A 15,843-nucleotide genomic window follows, 5' to 3' on the forward strand; every position below is an offset into this window, starting at 1 on the left:
GGGGGGGTGAGGCGGGTGGTGGAAGGGGGGGGTGAGGTGGGTGGTGGAAAGGGGGGGGGGGGGGGGGGGGTGAGGGGGGGGGTGGAAAGGGGGGGGGGGTGATGTGGGTGGTGGAAGTAGCCAAATCTGAGTAGTGTTCTACCTAGAGCACCAGGTGAGTTCTGCATATAAAATAACCCAGCAGAACCACAGGCTTTAAGAACACAGTGACAGTCGTTATGGAAGACGTCTAAATTAGCAGCAACAAAATGAGTTGCCACTAGGGAAGAGGGGAAAGTGGACACAAGCTAGACACACTGGTGGTAGTACAGACAACATGGGACCTCCAAGAGAGGTTGCTAGGAACGCTAGAGGGTGACGGTGAGAGATGGGGGAGATACACATATCAAGCCCTTTTGTTCAGGAAAAGCTCAATTTCCGCAAAAACCTTATATCCCCCCACCGACTCCTGAACGAATAACACACACAATACTCCAAATGCAACATGGTCATCGCACATGGAATTAAATGAGAATGATTCTGAAAAAAACACACGGTTCAGGCAAATATTGCCCATATTATCTCTGAAAAGATAAAGAGAGCCTATGGGAAGAGGGCATGTTAAAAACCAAAGACAAAAGCAGAGTTCTCAGATGTGGCAGGCTATCCATTGTCAAGTCTGTTTTCTTTGAGTCACCTGTCCCCTCACACCAAATCACGTCACAGTTCATTCATGTATTCTGCAAACAAAAAGCGAGACTGTAGACGTTGGTAATCAGGGATAAGGGACCGAGTGAGAAAGGGAGAGGGAGTAAATCAAGACGAAGGAGAGAGAACAACGCCAGTCTTTTTTCAGGACACCTTTATGACAGCCTGACAGCTGTCTGCTCTAGCGGTGTTTCCAGTTACATGAGTGACTATCTCCACTGACTCAGTCTCTGCATTGTTTTTAAGGTACGACTGTGGTTTAAATACACATTAACGGTTATTATTCGTCTGTCACACACTTGATCATGTCATAAATCGGTCATGGTAAATGAGATTTCATTTATTGCTTATTCAAAGGTCATCTCTATATAGACTCCAAAAACAATTATGTAATCATCATAAAAAGCTATACAAATTAGATCCTCCGTAGATAAAGATATAGCAAAAAAAATAAAAAATAGAAGTAGTAAGGCACTTAGAAACAAGGTGTTTCTTCTTGATTTCATCGACTTGCATTATTGGGGGGGGGGGGGTACTTCTATCTTATGGCACTGTGGCACATACAGCGGTCCACTGCGTAAAGAGAACCAGAGACTGGGGCTCCCTCACTCCACGCCCACCAAGGGAGCCTCGCCGGCAGGTAGGATGAACTCCCGGGAAGGCTTGGTGTGGATCTCCAGTAGGCCTTGGATGAAGCCTTCCGATGGGCCCTCTGGGTCTTTCTCTGGGGTTACAGCAGAGGGCTGTGGGGTGGGGGACTCTGTGGAGGATTCTTTGGGGGTTTCTGTTGCTGGTTCAGTGGCTGTATTACTAGCTGTTATTGAGGCTGATTCTACAGCAGCTAGTTCTACAGCTATTTCAGAGACGCTGTCCGAGGCTTGTTCTACAGATGGGCCCAGAACAGGTTCCGAGACTGGTTCCGAGGCTGGCTTAATGAGCAGCTCAGCCACGGCCTCCGTAGCTGACTCGGACTGGGCTGGTTCAGTGGTGGACAGGGACTGGTCCGGGGATGTGGAGCCTGGTAGAGGGGCCTCTTTCTCAGCTCCCTCCTCCCCGGCCACTCCGGTGCCCTCACTCTCGTTCTCTGAAGGAGGACAGGTGCTGGTTGGGGTGCACTCTCCCTCCTCACTAGCCGAGTCTCCGGCCGGGGCCTCTGCCCCGTTGGCATCAGCTACATCGCTGCCCCGCGGCTTCAGGTGGATCCGCTGGTGCCTCACCAGGCTGTGCTTCAGGGTGAAGGTGCGCTCACATGTCTGGCACTTGTAGGGCCTCTCGCCTTAATAAAAAATTAACAGGTAGATCAATATTCACACATACACCAGAGCAGGGCCAGGTATAAATATCTTTAAAGAAAGTAAAGCTACAACAATAGAATCAACTAGTACCTGTGTGCGAGCGCATGTGTCTCGTCAGATCCTGCAGTGACCAGAAGCGTTTGCTGCACACGTTACAGATCTTCTTCCTCTTGTCTGCTTTGCTTCCCGACCCTCTTCCCACCTCTCCTTCTCCGTTCTTTAGTTCTGCCAAGCCCCCCTCCTCATCGCTCCTCTCCTCCTTCTCTTTCTCCTCCTCCGAGCCGCTGTCCATCACACTTCCCGCTCCCTCGCTTTCCGGAGCTTCCTTCTCTCCCTCCTCCTCTTCCTCCTGATCCTCCTCCTCGGTGATGGCTGTAGTAGCATTGGGGAGCTCCTCTGTGCCTGGCCCGGTCCCCTCCGTTCCACAAGCCTCCTCAGGGGGTGCACTCTCACACAGGTGTGCCTTCTCATGGCGAGCCAGGGTGGCGGCGTAGCGGAAGTTCTTCTTGCAGTTCTTGCAGGTGTACTTGGAGGACTCTTGGTCCTGCTGCTGGACGTCCATCACCCTCTCCGGCTCGGCCACCACCACCCTTTCTCCGCCCAGGGAGGTCTGAGGCTGCTCGCCATCCGACGAGAACTTGAAGTCGATGAGCTTGCTGGCGAAGTTGAGGTCCAAGCTCTTGTTGCTCTGTGAATCATTGTCTTCATAGTCTTCATTTTCATAATTGTTGTTGGTTTTGTTGTTGCTAGGTTGCGGTTCCATCTCCCCTAGCAGCTGCTCAGCAATGTCTGGTGTTTGGTCTGCGTTTGGCGACTCGTATGCGTCGCCTTTCTGATCTGGGTCCATGCTGCTCAGATCCAAAACCTCTCCTGCAGCCTGCTCATTCTCGGAACTCTCTAGAAAACACACACAAAATGAACCATCAAATTACAAATTGATTATTACAGAATAGCAGTATAGTACAGTCCTACAGTATAGTGCAGTACAATACCGCATAGTACAATACCGTATACTACCCGTACAATACAATACCGTATACTACAATACAGTACAATACCATATATTATAATACCGTATACGACAATACAGTACAATACCGCATATTACAATACCGTATACTACAATACAGTACAATACCATATATTATAATACCATATACTACAATACAGTACAATACCGTATATTACAATACCGTATACTACAATACAGTACAATACCGTATATTACAATACCGTATACTACAATACAGTACAATACCGCATATTACAATACCGTATACTACAATACAGTACAATACCATATATTATAATACCGTATACTACAATACAGTACAATACCGTATATTACAATACCGTATACTACAATACAGTACAATACCGTATATTACAATACCGTATACTACAATACAGTACAATACAATACAGTACCGTATACTACAATACAGTTTCTTACCTGTGCTGTCGTGTGAACCCTCATCGCCATTCTTGGATACTTGGCCGTTGCGGCGCAGAGAGCGGTTGGTCACGCCGTGCTTGCGCAGCAGATGGCGCTCACAGTTGGACTTGGTGGAGAAGAAGGCGTCACATTTGGGACAGGGGAAGGGCTTCTGACCTGTAGCCGACAGCACATTAGAGAAGACTGAACGTCACATAAGAAGTATTAGGGACATGTTGTGAACCCACAGGAAGTTTTAAATATGCAAAATGCACACAGTTAGACCCTTTAGAAAACCTGTCAAATGAATAACTCATTAATGTCTTGGAATTGTACTATCTTGTATAACGTTTTTCTACATTACTGAACAGAATCTTCCAGGTATCATTGCGTTGTTGTGACTTGTCTATTTATGCAGTATTTCAACAACATTACTTATTATGACAGCTGTGTGTTGGGTATTTGGGGAGTTATCCAATCTGTCTCAACCAGCTGTGTGTGTGTGTGTGTGTGCGCGCTTGTGTGTTTCCCTATGGCTCACCAGTGTGTGTGAGCATGTGTCTCTGCAGGGAGCTGGCCCAGGGGAAGACCCGAGGACAGAAGGGACAGGTCATCTTCTGCACTGAGTTGGAGTAGGCATTCTTCTTCCCTCCTTTGGACTGGGGCGGCACAGACTGAGGTGGTGACTCTTTCTCTTCCTTCTCCTCTCCCGGGCTCTGTCTCCCCTCGTCCCGCCTTCCCAGCTCCGCCGCCCCCGTCTGCAGGTAGGTGCTAAACTTGTTAGCGTCGGTGGTGGCAAGCATCTTCTCCACGCTGGCGAACTCGCCGCTGGATTCCAGGTCCAAGCCGCTTCCTGTGTTCTGCTCGAGCATGGACACACAGGCAGGTGCCATAGTCTTGGCCTGGCTCACTGGCTTCTTTCTAGTGCGCTTTCTGGACGAGCCCTCTAGGGGGAGCTCTTCCATCGATGTTTCTGAGCTGTTGTCGCCCCCAGCTGGACGCTCCGGTTCTGTCTGGAGGCCATTGAGGGCGGCAGGAGCCTTATTATCTGGCTCCCTCTTGAGTAGGTCTGGAGCTCCCGAGACGGAGGAGATGATCTGGGCGATGGAAGCCAAAGGGGGAAGCTCTTTCAGAGAGCAGGATGAGGAGGTAGAGGCTGGTTTGGGCAGCAGGGGCTTGAGACGGAGCGCCCGGCCTGTGGTGGTGCCAATGGGGAGCGGGGAGGGGGTCACTGGGGGGAGCTGGTAAGAGCCAGACTGGGGGGTCGTCAGCTTCTCCTCAGTGCTCTTGTCCAGCTGAAGGGCTGAGGAGAGGTGGTCCAGTACGCTGGGGAAGGGCAGCTCCTTTTTGATCTCTCCGCGCTCCACGCTCACCGTGGAAACAGCGGTGGTGTCCATCTTCAGCCTCTTGTTGGGGTTCTTGGGGATGGACAGGTCAATAGGTTCCATGGAGCAGTCATAAGCTGCTGGGCTGACCGTCTCCAGTTTGATCCCAGGAGACCCGGTCAGACTCCCCGCAGTGCTGCTTGTCCTGCTTGCCCCCCGGCTCTTGTTGGAGAAGTCCAAGGGCTGATCCAGGTCACCAGAGGAGGAGTAGATGCTGAGATCCTCCACCTTGACCGGCTGCAGGTTGGCACTGTTGGTGGGCGTGACGCCGTTGAGAGCCAGAGGGCTGCTGGGACTGGCCCTGGAGGTGGTGGCTGTGATGGCGGGGAGAAGGGTGGCGATGTGCTCCTCGATCTCCCGCTCCTGCACCTCGGGGTGCTGCTTGAGCATGTGGTGGATGCAGTTCCTCTTGGCCAGGAAAGCCGCCCCGCACCGCCGGCACTCAAAGGGCTTGCGCTGGCAGCCGTTGTGGGTGCGCAGGTGGATCTGGAGAGCCCGGTAGCTCTTTAGATCCTCACCGCAGAAGCGGCAGGCGGTGTCGCCGGCAGCAACCAGCTCCAAAGGGTCCTGGGTGGTGGTAGACGAGACGTACTTGATGTTCTTCTCAATCTCTTTCCGTGTGTTTTTCATGTGCTTCTTGCGCAGGTGGCGCTCGCAGTTGGCCTTGACGGTGAAAGGGTAGTGGCAGACGCGGCACACATAGGGGCGCTCGCCGCTGTGCGTGCGCAGGTGGCGGATGAGCGTGGCCTTGTCGGGTGCCACGTAGTCACAGATGTTGCACTGGTGCGGTAGTATGCCCAGGTGGAAGCGCATGTGCGCCTGCAGCACCCCGGAAAAGGCAAACACCTGGTCACAGAAACGGCAGGGGTAGGATGCCTTAGCACCCCCGCGGTTGGCCCCTCCTGACCCCTTCTTTCCCCCGCCCGCCTGGCCCTCCTCTTGTTTGATCTGCAGCTCCGTCAAGTCGTTGGGCATGTGGGCGTCGCCCATGCAGTCCGCCTCCATCTGCATCTTCTCCAGGGAGGCCTGGCTGCCTGAGGAAGAGGAGGATGATGATGACGATGAAGACTCTTGGGGCATATTGAGCAGCTGGCTGGGTGGCGGGGGCAGACTCGGGCTGATGCAGCCCAGGGAAGCCTGCTGGGTGCTCTGGAGCGGCGGCGGCGTGGAGGCAGCCAGGCTGGAGCGCGGTGCCACCATAGGCTTTGGCTTCAGCGGGGGCATGGGCTTGCAGCTGGCCGCCTGGCCGGACACTCCCTGGTGTGGGGCCTTGGCCAGTGTCGGCAGGAGGCCCATCTGACCGGGGGCGGCCAAGGCCACCTTCAGTATTTTCTGGATGTCAGCCAGCTCAATCAGGCCAGCCTCGCCACAGACAGGCTTGACAGCAGTGCCACCGTCCGGCTGGAAGAGGAAGCCCGTGGGGAAGGGCTGCAGGGAGAGCAGGCTGAGGGCCTCCCTCTGGGACAGGCCCTGCAGGGACGAAGCAGCCACCAAGCCCAGGCCGCCCAGAAATCCAGAAGCTGTGGAAGCTGCCTCTTGGGGCAGGGTGGAGTCCGGAGGCTCCACCTGGATGACCCGGATACTGTCCAGCTGGGCTTGACGGACCTCATCCTCAGAAGGCTGAGGCTTGACCTGGGAAATGTGCTGCAGACCCAGGGATTCCAGGAAGCTGGCCTGCTGAGGGGGCGGGGTTGTCGGCTTCTCCTGGACCGCAGGGGTCTCTTGGCCGCCCCCTACGGGCGACGGCTGCTGCTGCTGATGAATGGTGGTCTTGTGCAGGTCTAGGGCCGAGTGTAGGGGGAAGGCCTTGTCACAGGCATCGCACACAAAGCGGTGGAACTTGCTGGTGGACCGGCGGAGATTGGTCTCACACCAGACCTGTTGGAGAGACAGACAGACAGATGAGGTTAGAGTGTGGAAGAGCAGACTGAGGCCTTGTGTGCAGTGGTGGAAAAAGTCCCTAATTGTCATACTTGAGTAAAAGTAAAGATACCTTAAAAGAAAATGACTCAAATAAAAATGAAAGTCACCCAGTAAAATACTACTTGAGTAAGAGTCTAAAAGTATTTGGTTTTAAATGTACTTAAGTATAAAAAGTAAAAGTATAAATAATTTCAAATTCCTTTTATTAAGCAAACCAGACGGCACGATTTTCTTTTTTTACGGATAGCTAGGGGCACACTTCAACATTCAGACATAATTTACAAACAAAGCATGTGTGTTTAGTGAGTCTGCCAGATCAGAGGCAGTAGGGATGACCAGGGATGTTCTCTTGATAAGTGTGTAAATTAGACAATTTTCCTGTCCTGCTAAGCATTCAAAATGTAACGAGTACTTTTGGGTGTCAGGAAAAATGCATGGAGTAAAAAGTACATTATTATGCATGGAGTAAAAGTTGTCAAATATGAATAGTAAACTAGTACTTTAAAGTATTTTTACTTAAGTACTTTACACCACTGCTTGTGTGAGAGATGACCAACATACTAGTAGTATCAGTTTCATAATCATATGAATTAGTAGTATCAGTTTCATAATCATATTAATTAGTCATATCAGTAGCATTGTGAGCATCAGCAACATTATTCTGTCCATAACTTCTCCTCTGACCTGGGCGATGTGGGAAAACTTGCGGCAGGAGAAGTCGATAAAGGCCAGGTCGTTGAAGCCAGAGGGGATGGAGGGGTTGTTCTGGATGAAGGGCCGTCCGCCGGGGTCCGTGGGCATCTTCTTGTGGATGCCGGCGTTGTGCCGCAGCAGGCCGCGGTGGGTCCGAAAGGAGAGGCAGCACAGGTCACACCTAGAGACAAGACACAGAAATATGATGATATATAATACAGGGATTTTTTTTACTATGTTGTAGTGCTGTGTTGTAGTTGGGTGTAAGAAAACACTTAAATCAAATCATGTGTAAATTAAATCATGTGTGTGGATAACTCCCAGCACGTCCTGTGGCAGTGATGGAGCGGACCTCGTTAGGCGCTGAGAGGGACAGCTGCTCAGTGTCTCCTAGGGCCGGCCCTCTTATCGGCCATCCTGTGACGAGGTGCCCGAGGAGATTACACACAGCTTTATCAAGACGTGCGCATGGAGACACACACACATCTAAGGCTGGACCCACTCATCCAGCCCCAGTGGTCTAGTGCTATTGTTTTAGGTGAGGGAGTGCAAAAAATATGTAAATGTGGTCATAATTTCCTCAATCTAAGTTTGTACCGACAGATGTAGCCTATTGGATAGCCATACAGGACTCCACATCCTGTGGCAGGAGAGCTGCCGTCCTATAGGGTTTCACTCCAACCCTAGTTGTAACTAACCTGATTCAGCTTACCAACCAGCTAATTATTACAATGAAAACCTAATAGTAGCTCTCCAGGAACAGGGTTGGGAGATAGGGGTGTCCTGACATGGCCATAATAATATTTGTAATCGTATCTGTAAATTCACAGTTGATACTCGTGATCCGTAAAAAAATGAAATGATTCATTAATATGCCTAAGTAGATGTTGACAAAATGCCTCCCTGCACATTCTCATTGCAAAAAAAGCTGCAGATTAGGAGCAGCGCACGGAGGGGTCTGTCTGTCTGTCTGTCTGCCTGCCTGTCTGTCTGCCTGCCTGCAGCGGGCAGCCAAGTTTGCGGTCACTCAGTCAGATAACGCATCAGCATTTCATCTATTTTCCCTACCCTTGCCACACTTGTTCGAAATATTATGCACATTGATAGCTTAATATTAAACGTCCTAGCCATATGATTTATCATAGTAACAGGCAGCAGCAATCTAAATGATCAGACCAAAAACATGTGAGGAAAACTGATCATGTGAAATGATGAAGCAAGTGGATGGAGTAATACAGCTTCACTCTACCCAATTAGAACAGCAGGCTCAACGGACAGCCTGCCCTTCTCTTTACAGACAGACAAACTAGCCAGTTGAGTCATTTAGACCACGTAGAACCTCACACGACTGACTGATATGAGAAAGACGCGTGTTGGCACCTGAAATTATTTTTTTTCTTCTTCCAATCACAGATAATTACAAAAAATACTCAGATCATAACCGTATCCAGAAAATTGCCCTTTTCCGTTGCGATATTCGTTTTGTCCGACTACTCGGCACAACCCTGTTATAGAATTGAAAAGCCCTGTTATAAAATTGCCAATCACAACATCTGCCTATGCCCACACATTGTCTGAAGGAATGTTTATATTTTTAATACCCTCAAACACCAAGTTAGGCATACCTAAGTTCAAAATAGGCCATCATCACTGTCAATCATGAATGATAATTCAGCTTTTACTGGTGAATGTAAGTCGCTCTGGACAAGCTTGTCTGCTAAATTACTAAAATTTGAAAATAAATTGTGAAATGTGAAACTGCATGCCAATCATTTGATTGATCTCAATCAGTTTCATGGGAATAGCCTACGCATTTCCATCTTCTTGAGTTAGAGCAGATGGTGTTAAACCTATTAACCTTTCTTGTATATTTCTTCAATCAAAGCATATATCCTGCCTAGTGGCTCTGTTGAGTTTTGGCGCATGCACATTTTTTGGGGGCTATTCAGCTTCAGCCAACCATCTTAAAATCTCATCAGAAATGAGGTGTTTTGGTCTAACAGTAACGTCATAGGCATAGTATGCTATTATATTCGGTTCTGTTATGTAAAATACGAATGAATTGTTATGTGATCTTGGAAAACATTGATTCGGCTTTGATCTAACTTTACTAAACAAGCACCATTGTGAGATGTGATATCATCATCATCATCATCACAAATAAAAGATTAACAACAATAAGTGATGAGTAGGATATTAGGCGTAGGCAACAGATCTTAATAAGTATTATAAATGATTGGAGCGCTAAATAAACTTTGATTTGATTAGCTTGAACAAATGGTTACAATATACAGTGCATTCGGAAAGTATTCAGACATCTTACCCTTTTCCAAATTTTGTTACGTCACAGCCTTATTCCAAAATGGATTAAATAAATGTTTTTCCGCATGAATCTACATACAATACCCAATAATAACAAAGCAACATTTTGTGCAAATTTATAAAAGAAGTTTGGAACCACCAAGACTCTTCCTAGAGCTGGCTGCCCGGTCAAACTGAGCAATTGGGGGAGAAGGGCCTTGGTCAGGGAGGTGACCAAGAAACCCGATGGTCACTCTGACAGAGCTCCAGAGTTCCTCTGTGGAGTTGGGAGAACCTTCCAGAAGGACAACCATCTCTGCAGCACTCCACCAATCAGGCCTTTATGGTAGAGTGGCGAGATGGAAGCCACTCAATAAAAATGCACATGACAGCCCGCTTGGAGTTTGCCAAAAGTCACCTAAAATACTCTCAGACCATGAGAAACAAGATTCTCTGGTTGAACTCTTTGGCCTGAATGCCAAGTGTCACGTCTGGAGGAAATCTTGCACCATCCCTACGGTGAAGCATGGTGGTGGCAGCATCATGCAGTGGGGATGTTTTTCAGCGGCAGGGACTGGGAGATCAGTCAGGATTGAGGGAAAGATGAACAGAGCAAAGTACAGAGAGATCCTTGATGAAAACCTGCTCCAGAGCGCTCAGGACCTCAGACTGGGGCAAAGGTTTACCTTCCAACAGGACAACGACCCTAAGCACACAGCCAAGACAACGCAGGAATGGCTTCGGGACAAGTCTCTGAATATCCTTGAGTGGCCCAGCCTGAGTCCGGACTTGAACCTGATCGAACATCTCTGGAGAGACCTGAAAATAGCTGTGCAGCGACGCTCTCCATCCAAATTGGCAGAGCTTGAGAGGATCTACAGAGAAGAATAGGAGAAACTCTCCAAATACATGTTTGACAAGCTTGTAACATCATACCCAAGAAGACTCGAGGCTGTAATCGCTGCCAAAGGTGATTCAACAAAGTACTGAGTAAAGGGTCTGAGAACTTATTTAAATGTGACATTTTATTGTATTTATCAAATTCTAAAAACCTGTTTTTGCTTTGTCATTATGGGATTATTATGTGTAGATTGACGAGGGGGAAAAAACGATTTAATCAATTTTAGAATAAGGCTGTAACGTAACCAAATGTGGAAAAAGTCAAGGGGTCTGAAAACGTTCCGAATGCGCTGTACTCTATTACAGAATAAAAAAAAACAGAGAGGTTAACTATCAATTCATTGAATTTAGTTGCATAGATTAAATGATCAAATCAATTGACTAAGTAGTGAACATAAATAATTACGACGTAGAATTGCAGGAAAGCTTTTGGTGTGATGCATTCATGTATCTAAAACTATAACCTAAAAATGCATTATTACCTCCAACTTGGCCCAATTCACATTTCCAATTTCTCACCCTGACATACCAAGCTAGAAAGGGCCCTGCGTCTCAACCAATAGCCAATATACTCTAAATATCCCAAGCAGGGCTACAGCAATCAGAGAGGGTCAGGCTTTGCGGCGGCCACTCTGGTTTGGATGTCCTTGGCAGAACGGTGTCGCAATAACCAAGTGTTCACATATCGTTCGGGGTTCCACTGCGCAAGAGAGGGTTGGTGAATTTAGATTTTATTTTCAACATTCTGATTGGCCAAAGTTGTCAAGCCTCCAGCGGGCTTTCGTAGTGCACACATGTAGCCTACAGTTCTTCATTATTCTTGCCACTACCAGAGAGAAGACCTATCTCTAGGCTGCTGTAACCTACAGTTCTTCATCATTCTTCCCACTACCAGAGAGAAGACCTACCTCTAGGCTGCTGTAACCTACAGTTCTTCATCATTCTTCCCACTACCAGAGAGAAGACCTACCTCTAGGCTGCTGTAACCTACAGTTCTTCATCATTCTTCCCACTACCAGAGAGAAGACCTACCTCTAGGCTGCTGTAACCTACAGTTCTTCATCATTCTTCCCACTACCAGAGAGAAGACCTACCTCTAGGCTGCTGTAACCTACAGTTCTTCATCATTCTTCCCACTACCAGAGAGAAGACCTACCTCTAGGCTGCTGTAACCTACAGTTCTTCATCATTCTTCCCACTACCAGAGAGAAGACCTACCTCTAGGCTGCTGTAACCTACAGTTCTTCATCATTCTTCCCACTACCAGAGAGAAGACCTACCTCTAGGCTGCTGTAGCCTACAGTTCTTCATCATTCTTCCCACTACCAGAGAGAAGACCTACCTCTAGGCTGCTGTAACCTACAGTTCTTCATCATTCTTCCCACTACCAGAGAGAAGACCTACCTCTAGGCTGCTGTAACCTACAGTTCTTCATCATTCTTCCCACTACCAGAGAGAAGACCTACCTCTAGGCTGCTGTAACCTACAGTTCTTCATCATTCTTGCCACTACCAGAGAGAAGACCTACCTCTAGGCTGCTGTAGCCTACAGTTCTTCATCATTCTTCCCACTACCAGAGAGAAGACCTACCTCTAGGCTGCTGTAACCTACAGTTCTTCATCATTCTTCCCACTACCAGAGAGAAGACCTACCTCTAGGCTGCTGTAACCTACAGTTCTTCATCATTCTTCCCACTACCAGAGTGAAGACCTACCTCTAGGCTGCTGTAACCTACAGTTCTTCATCATTCTTCCCACTACCAGAGAGAAGACCTACCTCTAGGCTGCTGTAACCTACAGTTCTTCATCATTCTTCCCACTACCAGAGAGAAGACCTACCTCTAGGCTGCTGTAACCTACAGTTCTTCATCATTCTTCCCACTACCAGAGAGAAGACCTACCTCTAGGCTGCTGTAACCTACAGTTCTTCATCATTCTTCCCACTACCAGAGAGAAGACCTACCTCTAGGCTGCTGTAACCTACAGTTCTTCATCATTCTTCCCACTACCAGAGAGAAGACCTACCTCTAGGCTGCTGTAGCCTACAGTTCTTCATCATTCTTGCCACTACCAGAGAGAAGACCTACCTCTAGGCTGCTGTAACCTACAGTTCTTCATCATTCTTCCCACTACCAGAGAGAAGACCTACCTCTAGGCTGCTGTAGCCTACAGTTCTTCATCATTCTTCCCACTACCAGAGAGAAGACCTACCTCTAGGCTGCTGTAACCTACAGTTCTTCATCATTCTTCCCACTACCAGAGAGAAGACCTACCTCTAGGCTGCTGTAGCCTACAGTTCTTCATCATTCTTCCCACTACCAGAGAGAAGACCTACCTCTAGGCTGCTGTAACCTACAGTTCTTCATCATTCTTCCCACTACCAGAGAGAAGACCTACCTCTAGGCTGCTGTAGCCTACAGTTCTTCATCATTCTTGCCACTACCAGAGAGAAGACCTACCTCTAGGCTGCTGTAACCTACAGTTCTTCATCATTCTTCCCACTACCAGAGAGAAGACCTACCTCTAGGCTGCTGTAACCTACAGTTCTTCATCATTCTTCCCACTACCAGAGAGAAGACCTACCTCTAGGCTGCTGTAACCTACGTATTTATTTGGTTTGTCATTCTATTGTTTCTCATGGAATTTTTGTGGTAATTAAATATTATTTATTTAGAACGGATCATAATTTATTTTCTGTATATTCTCAAATTGAAAATGGTCCCCCAGCACTACACACCTGCCCAGCCACCCCTCATCCCACACACCCAGCCCCCTCCTCCCTTCCCTGTGGTTTCACACCTCTGTGGGTATGTGGTGGGCACTCTGTGTACACATTCATTGCGTATGCCTGTGCGTGCTTGTGTATGCCTGTGAGAAAGACTGTGTTTTTGGTCTCTCACACAGGTCTGCGAGAGCCGTCTAATCTCACAGAGGTTGGCTCAAGCCCAGAGAATTCTGCTGCAACTACAGGGTGTGCGTTTGTGTTTCAAGTTCAAGTTTTATTAGTCGTATGTACGGGATACACACACTATATACCGTCCAACGAAATGCTTAGTTGCAGGTTCCCCCTCGACAACAATAAGAAATAAAATATTAGAATACAAAGATAAAGTAAATGGCTCAATAGAATAGAATAAAAATGTTAGCATTAGTATAATACAATATAATAGTGTGTTACTGCACGCCGAATGCGTCGTTTCTCAGCTTCTTATCGTGTACACCGAGGTACCCAAGCCAGCCAGTGCAGCCATATCCTATTAACTGTCCCTCTCAACTCTTGTGATTAACTGGGATTAGGGCTAAATTTGCAGCACTTCCTACAATAATCAGATTGCTGCCCAACTCAACTACAGAAAGGCTGCATCTGTCTTCTTTTCAGTTCAGACAAATACATTCCTATGTGAGTTATGCGCGGCTATCCATTCAACCCAAGTTGGGGTTTGAGTTTGGAATTGAGTCGCTATGGTGATCTGGAGATTTTGATTTGTCCATGGAAAACCGTTCCCCTCCCCCCTTCCGTTGTCCAGCCAACCGCATCACAACGCCTCCCCTCTGACTCATTAACCCCCCAACTCCATCCCTCCCGCCCTTTCCGGGGATAGCCTTCCTGCCGACTTTTCCCACTTTTTAGGCCTCAGGGCCTGAAGAGAGGGGGTAAAATTGGCCTTGCAGCACAGTGCTTTGAAGTTAAACTCTGTCAAGTGAAACATTTAGTCTGAAGGTGATTTGATGGGTTTATCCATGATAACAAAGCGTTTAAAACAATTTTAAATGAAAATGTCTTCCCAATGAGGAAGAGGCCACAGAGGTGGCCTTTAGCAGTGTGATGGAGAACCAGGTGTTTAGGACCTGGGTGGAGAGAGGGCAGAGGTCATTCAGCCTGTGACCCTAGCATTGACCCCTGACATTGGGGGGGGGGGGCTTTATAACCACTACTGTTACAGGATTTATCACCACACATTCTGTCATTAATTCTAACTGTTGATTTGCTTGATAGTTTGGTGACAATTTATTAAATCTGTGATGTAATGCCACTCTGTGTGCGTGTGTGTGTGTTTTAGGCTCTAGTACCTGAGAGTGGTGTCAGGGTGTGTGTCCATGTGGACTTCCAGGTCGTACTTGCAGCCAAAGGTCTTGAAGCAGATCGGGCACGGCAACACCTCATCATCCCCCCGGCCTGATCCCAGTTCCTCCAACACACTCTCCTCTTGCACCTGGACACACCACACACACACACACACACACACACAGGTAACAATAACAATGACTTAACTGGGAATGTAATGCGGTGGAGTGGACTGTGTGTGTGTATGTGTGCATTACCTTTTTGTTGGGTGGTTCGTCGCCTCGCTCTGTGTCCTCGTCCATGGCTGACCTCCTCTTGGCGGAGGGGCGGCGTCTCTTGGTGGGCGAGGGGGGGCTAATAGGAATGACGCCGGCTGGGTCTTTGTCGTGGATCTTCATGTGTCTGCAGGGAGGAGAGAAGGAGAAAAGACATCAGAACAGAACAAGTAGCCAGGTCCCAGATCTGTTTGTGCTTTAAAGCCAACTCCTATAGTCAGGTCCCATTGGCAAGCTATTTGGCATGACAATTCCATTAGGAGTTGGCAGGAGAGCAGAAAAAGACTGGCACCCAGGCTACAACTATGGTCGTTGAGGAAAGGTTTAGCTGAATATCTCCGTGATCCTGTTCATGACATACACCCCCCACCCACCCCAGGTCTACCCTGCTAGTAGTATTATACCGCTTTCACATAGGATTTATGATATTTTGCCCATATATATATATATATATATATATATGACCCCTTTACAAACAGACCCATTTTTACTACATTCTTGCCTGCATATGCCTTTTATATATGGCCCGTGCGCATGTCGGCATGCTGGGGACGAGTGGCAGTAGTGGTGTGAAGATGTGGGTGGGCGTCTATTTTAATAAATCCATTGAGAATATACACCATCAAAAATAAATCCATGGGCTCCCGACTGGCGCAGCGGTCTCAGTCGCCGCATCACAGTGCTAGAGGCGTCACTACAGATCTGGGTTCGATCCCGGGCTGTGTTGCAGCCGGCCGCGACCGGGAGACCCGTGAGACGGCGCACAATTGGCCCAGCATCATCCGGGTTAGGGGAGGGTTTGGCCTGCTGGGATGTCCTAGTCCCGTCGCGCTCTAGCGACTCCTTGTGGCGTCCGGGCGCATGTACGCTGACTTCAGGTCGCC

The 15,843-nt window shown here is 48.3% G+C and overlaps 1 protein-coding gene across 7 annotated transcripts in view; it reads right to left on the minus strand.

Moving 5' to 3' along the window:
• Window positions 1-1,006: 1,006 nt before the first annotated feature.
• LOC106590416 (ras-responsive element-binding protein 1) overlaps window positions 1,007-15,843 on the minus strand; it is an 80,844-nt gene continuing 66,007 nt past the window's right edge. For 6 of the 7 annotated variants that reach the window (XM_082970754.1, XM_014181417.3, XM_014181420.3 and 3 more), the window contains 7 exons: window positions 14,942-15,086; window positions 14,690-14,832; window positions 7,410-7,599; window positions 3,959-6,680; window positions 3,436-3,621; window positions 2,073-2,879; window positions 1,007-1,963 (listed from right to left, as the gene is read on the minus strand). In XM_082970754.1, the coding sequence (XP_082826880.1) occupies window positions 1,293-1,963; window positions 2,073-2,879; window positions 3,436-3,621; window positions 3,959-6,680; window positions 7,410-7,599; window positions 14,690-14,832; window positions 14,942-15,086 (4,864 nt within the window). In that variant the 3' untranslated portion in view covers window positions 1,007-1,292. The remainder of the gene's footprint in view (window positions 1,964-2,072; window positions 2,880-3,435; window positions 3,622-3,958; window positions 6,681-7,409; window positions 7,600-14,689; window positions 14,833-14,941; window positions 15,087-15,843) is intronic. The other variant, XM_014181419.3, reaches the window with a different exon arrangement.

This window comes from Salmo salar, chromosome 29 (assembly GCF_965601325.2).
Source record: "Salmo salar chromosome 29, fSalSal1, whole genome shotgun sequence".
In the NCBI taxonomy this organism is placed as follows: Eukaryota; Metazoa; Chordata; class Actinopteri; order Salmoniformes; family Salmonidae; genus Salmo; species Salmo salar.